The sequence below is a fragment of the Cyprinodon variegatus genome, unplaced genomic scaffold (assembly GCF_000732505.1).
Source record: "Cyprinodon variegatus isolate N-32 unplaced genomic scaffold, C_variegatus-1.0 Scaffold2199, whole genome shotgun sequence".
NCBI lineage: Eukaryota > Metazoa > Chordata > Actinopteri > Cyprinodontiformes > Cyprinodontidae > Cyprinodon > Cyprinodon variegatus.
In genome coordinates, this window is record NW_015152652.1 from 7,279 (window position 1) to 13,007 (window position 5,729).

Sequence of the window (5,729 nt, forward strand, 5' to 3'; positions counted from 1 at the left end):
AGAGTGTTCAGTTACGGCTGCTATCACTTAGCAGTAGAACCACTCAGAGTTGAAGGAGTGCGTAACGAGTATGAAAAGCCATCATCAGATTTTCCTGATTGGAAAAGTCACCATGACGACAGGAAGTGCGTATTTCACCCACTGGAACTAGAGATTTAATGAAGAAATGCAAAAAAATGAAAGAAAAAAAAAGGAGAATGTGTTTAAAAGAGAAACGGCGCTAAAGCTGCCAAGGAGAGAAAGATGGAGAACAATGTTGATCTAGTTAATATGTTTATATGAACGGGGCTATGGCAAGCCGTTTTTACATTTATTCAAAGCACTCTCCTCTCTGTTTTTCTATTTATAGATCACTAAATTAAGATTCATCCTGATCAAAATCACTCCTAGACTGAACTGTAATAGATTTTCTAAAATACACTAGGGCTGCTCCATGTTTATCGTGTTTCTGCTCGTTAGAAGCGACTGGCGCGATGTGTTGACGTCTGTACGATGCGTTCAATGGTATCACGTAATTAAGCGGGTCGACACGGCTCTGGTGTTCTCAGTGTGCCGACCAGAGCAGAGACACGCGTCAGTGAGCTGTTCCCACTGCCTCTAAAAGCGGTTTGAACCGGTTTTTCCCCAGTGAGGGAGGGTTATAGCGCTTCTTTTAGCATCTAATCATTTTAAATTTTTTAAAAAAGAGTTTTTAGTTGTCTGAGGTCTTTGTTCAGCCTTCCTAACGTCCAGCTTTAGGACGCGTCAGGAAATGGCAGCAACCACACAGCTGGTTTGGAACGATGAAACCGGCTGGTATTCCTATAAATGGAGCTAATGCTTTAGTTCTACGCACGGTCCATGTAGGGCTCCTCCTGGTCTTCGTGCTCCTCATCCTCGCTGCCGCCGTCTCCCAGCAGCATCTCTCTCTGTTTTGACACAGCCTTGGAAGCAGCCTGCCTCACCGTCCGCTTTCGACTGACCTCCTTGTCATCGTCGCTGTCATCTGTGGACAAATACAGGCCTGTTAGGCTGCAGCTCATCACTACTGGCTTAAACTGATAGAAATTTACTCCTTAGATCTACCTAATAGGGAAAAGAAGAAGGAGGAGGATTATTATACAGGGTTATTGCACAGGATATTAAACAGTAATTGCTCATTCTTTATTGCAGGTGTTGCAGTAACAGCATCTCGCCGTAGAGTCTGAATGAACTTCGCTACACGGCAGAGATAAAAGCCGAGTCCTCGTCTTTAGCCGCCTTCATGCTAACCTGGAGCCCTCTGCTGGTTGCTGTCCTCCTGACGCCATTTAAACCTTTTAATCAATAATCCTCTGTGGTTCCTTTATTTTTATTGGTTAGAAACTGATAGAAAAAATAAAAAAAACACACATTCGATCTGAAAAACGTCCCAATGATCTTAGGAGCTATGCTGTCTGGGGGCTTTATGCCCCCTGGTAGGGTCACCCAAGGCAGACAGGTCCTAGGTGAGGAGTCAGACAAAGAGAAACCCAAAGACCTGCCGGACGCGGGTCACCGGGGCCCCACTCTGGAGCCAGCCCTGGAGGTGGAGCCACGCTGGCGAGCGCCTGGCGGCCGGGCTTTTACCCATGGAACCCGGTCTGGCACAGCCCGAAGAGGAAACATGGGCCCCCCCTCCAATGGGCTCACCACCTGTAGGAGGGGCCAAAGGGGTCGGGTGCATTGTTTGATGGATAGCGGTCGAGGGCGGGGGCCCTGGCGTTCTGGCCCTCGGCTGAAGAAGCTGGCTCTTGGGACATGAGATGTCGCCTCTCTGGTGGGGAAGGAGCCTGAGTTAGTGCGCGAGGTTGAAAGTTTCCAACTAGAGATAGTTGGACTTTCCGCTACGCATGGCTCTAAAACCAGACTCCGTGAGAGGGGCTGGACATTCTCCCACTCTGGAGTTGCCCCTGGTGAGAGGCACCGAGCTGGATGGGCATTTTGTTGCCCCCCATCTCGGCGCCTGTACGTTGGGGTTGACCCCGGTGAACCAGAGGGTCGTCTCACTCAGCATACGTGTGGGGGGACGGGTTCTGACTGTTGTTTGCGCTTATGCACCAAACAGCAGTTCAGATTACCCACCCTGTATAGAGTCTTTAGAGGGGGTACTGCAGAGTGCCCCTCCTGGGGACTCCCTTATTCCTCTGGGGGACTTCAACGCTCATGTAGGCAATGACAATGAGACCTGGCGAGGCGTGGTTGGAAGGAATGGCCCACCTGACCTGAACTCGAGCGGTGTTCTGTTGTTGGACTCGTCATGGATCGTCCATAACGAACTCCATGTTCAAGCATTAGGGTGTCCATATGTGCTCTTGGCACCAGGACACCCTAGGCCGTAGTTCAAGGATCGACTTTGTTGTTGTTTCATCTGACCTGCGGACGCATGGCTTGGACACTAGGGTGAAGAGAGGGGCGGAGCTTTCCACCGACCACTACCTGGTGGTGAGTTGGCTCCGATGGTGGGGGAGGACGCTGGTCAGACCTGGTAGGCCCAAACGTATTGTGAAGGTTTGCTGGGAACGTCTGGCAGATTCCCCCGTGAGAAGGAGCTTTAACTCCCATCTATGGCGGAGCTTTGAACACGTTCCGAAGGAGGTGGGGGACATGAGTCTGGATTACGGGTAAATACACTTCTTTTAGGAAATTTTAACTTATTTCTAGATGTTTTTTTCCAGTGCAGGGAATGTCTGTTTATTCCCACATGTAGTGATGGGATACCGCCATCTTAGAACGGAGGAAATAACCGTCAGGATGTGAAATAAAGGTTCATCTACCTGCAGCCCGTTTTCTCTTTGGGCCCCTCTTGCTGCTCTTCTCCACCTTGACTTTCTTTGCCTTCTTCCCTCTCTCTTCCTCGTAGTCGCTGCCTCCTTCCTCATCCTCCTCTTCACCAAAGTCATTGTCTTCTTCCTCCTCGCTGCCAAAGTCATCTGCAACACCATAGGAGAGGAAGTCAGAGAGTGAGCAGGACGGCGCGGCGATCGCAGCGTGAAACGCCGCCTTACCTGCTGAATCGTTTTTAGATTTGGACAGCTTCTCATCAGAATCCTCACTGTGTAAAAAGAGACAGATTAGATTAGATTAAAGCTAAACCAGATGCAGCGTTCCTCGCCGAACGCCCTCTGACATCACACCCGTTTCTAAGAGCCAGGTGACGTCTGGCCACATGGAGACGCGTTTAGATGGAATCAGCTCCTCTGGTCATTCAGGTTCATTTAGTAGAAAAATAAAATCAGATCACAGACAAAAAACAAAACTAAAGTCATTTCAAAAACTTAAAATGCTTAAAAAAAAACAATCGAGGAGGAATGGGAGGAAACTGGAGTCACTGTCTGAGTCCGAACTGTAAGAAAGGCTTAAAGGAAAAGGGATTTCTATCCAGGAAAGCATCATCAACACCTAAAGTCAGAACGGGCTGAGGAGAAGCAATGGTGGACTGAGGATGACTGGATGGAAGTCATTCAGTGATGAATCTCTTATCAGCGTTGGATGATGCTGGAACTTTGGTCCAATGAGACTTTTTAAGAGGAGAACCTGAACAGGACCTGCTAATGTCCACAGTCACTGATGGCTGCCGTTACATCTTCAATCAATGAACAAGTTTACATTGAGAATTTGGACACACTTCTCATCCCATCAGTTGAAAGGATGTTTGGGGATGATTAAATCAGTTTGCAGCTTGCCATAAAGCAAAAACTGTGAAAACATTACTTAAAAAAACAAAATAGGTCGATGTGATGGTCTGCAAACAGCCCAGATCTTATGATGAGGATCCAACCAGCAGGGAGAGCTGGAGCCGGACTGAAGAAGAGTCCCGAGGAAGATTCTCGATAGAGTCCCGAGGAAGCGTCCCGAGGAAGAGTCCGGAGGAAGAGTCCCGAGGAAGAGTCCCGATGAAGAGTCCCTAAGAAGTCTCGATGAAGAGTCCCAAGGAAGAGTCCCGAGGAAGAGTCTCGATGAAGAGTCACGAGGAAGAGTCTCGAGGAAGAGTCCTGTTTGTCTCTCATTAACGACCAGCTGTTAGAAAAGGTGCTGCGACTGAACACTAGTGATGAGTTGAAGCGTTCTGTAGTTTTTTCCCTCTGCTTGGTGTACCGGTAATAAAGTAACCGTTACTGAAAACCATGTTTTATAATTCTATTTCTTTTATTCGTTCTTAAAGCCAGAAAGTTGCAGTTTGAAATGACTTTAGTTTAGTTTGTGGTGATCTGACAGTTTTCTACTAAATGAACCGTCTGAATGAAGAGAGGCGGGTTCCTCCAGCGTGTTTCCAGGGCTTATAAATGTGAGCTTTGCCGTTAAAGAAGAGGCAGGAGCAGAGGCTCCCACCTGTCCTCACCTGTCATCCTGTGAATTCTTCGAGCGCTTGTGCTTCGGCTCACGAGGGGGTGGGCGCACCTTCTTAGGCTTGTCCTCACTATACTCCTCATCTGCAGATGGATAGAAAAAGCAGAAGATCTGCTCATCATGCCTTCCGGGCTGCATCTTACTGTTTTTATTTGAATTAATCTGAATTATTCATCCTCACTAATTGTAAAAGAATATATTCATTTTACATTTAATTTTATACATTTTACATTTAAGATCAAAAATCTTTCCTCTCCACCAATCTGCTCTAAAATCAGAACTACTCAAAGTAGAAAAGTTAAAGTTTCATTTAATAAATAATCAGATATCATATCAGATTAATGGATTTGCTGAATAATGGTTAGTTGCAGCTCCTGACAGGTTAGAGTCCTTTAGGGAAACTGCGTCGGCCAATCAGTGACCAGATTAGCGCTAACTAGCTGTGACCAAGCTAACAATCCATTAATCTGGATTATAAATTCTGTTTGGACGTGTGCAGAAGCAGAAACTGCTGGAATATTTATGAACAGCTGACTCCTTTATCACTGCAGTACCGCCTCTCTACCACTGGCGGCGCACTCCAGCAACGAGCAGCGCCCCCAACAGCTCACCCAATGATTTACTGGGGCAGTCTAAATCAATAAGGTTCTTCCATGCTCCGATTCCAACATTCCTAATAAGAGGGGGGACTCTGGGATTCTGGCGTTGCTCACCTGCATCGTCGGACTCGTTGAATTGTGAGTAGTTCACCACTTTCCTGTTCCTGTGGACATAAATGCAGACATTGGGTCAGATCTCTGGCTGAAGGAGCTCCTCCTCATCAAGGCCAGGAAACAGAAACTGGGACAGGATGCATCAGCGGGTTATTCAGAGCTCCTGTGCTTTCCAGGGTTACCGTGGTTACCTGGAGAACTTTGGATCACGCAACACACGTTAGTAAACATCAAACCACATTTATGAAATCAGCTAATTAAAGTCTAGCTCAGCCAACACACCATCACTATAACGAGTTATGTTATAGTGAAGTCACGGATTGTAGGACCTCAGCAAACGGGCTGCTTCTTCAATTAAATCTGTTTTCCATTGGAAATGAACTAATTATAGTTTAAGTCGCCTTCGTTCATTCTCCCCTCACTATGGAGCAACAGAACAGCAGCACTACAGTAATAGTGCTGCTGTTCACATTGAGCCGTGAGTAAAATGATTTAATATGTATTAGTTTTAAAAACAAGCGGTGATACCAGCCCTGACCAATCAGTGACCAACAGTCCTCTGACATCACCTCAGAGCGCTTTGCTCCACCAGTAGAAATGGATCCTCATAGCGCTGACTGAGACTGACAGGTGGAAACTGGGAAACACTAACCAGTGGAAACGCTCACC

The 5,729-nt window shown here is 47.0% G+C and overlaps 1 protein-coding gene across 1 annotated transcript in view; it reads right to left on the minus strand.

Moving 5' to 3' along the window:
• Nucleotides 1–5,729, minus strand: part of nucks1 (nuclear casein kinase and cyclin-dependent kinase substrate 1) — a 13,778-nt gene that overhangs the window by 1,418 nt on the left and 6,631 nt on the right. The window contains exons 2-6 of the mRNA XM_015368869.1: nucleotides 5,061–5,110; nucleotides 4,340–4,430; nucleotides 3,006–3,052; nucleotides 2,775–2,930; nucleotides 836–985 (exon numbers count right to left, since the gene is read on the minus strand). Of these exons, the coding sequence (XP_015224355.1) occupies nucleotides 836–985; nucleotides 2,775–2,930; nucleotides 3,006–3,052; nucleotides 4,340–4,430; nucleotides 5,061–5,110 (494 nt within the window). The remainder of the gene's footprint in view (nucleotides 1–835; nucleotides 986–2,774; nucleotides 2,931–3,005; nucleotides 3,053–4,339; nucleotides 4,431–5,060; nucleotides 5,111–5,729) is intronic.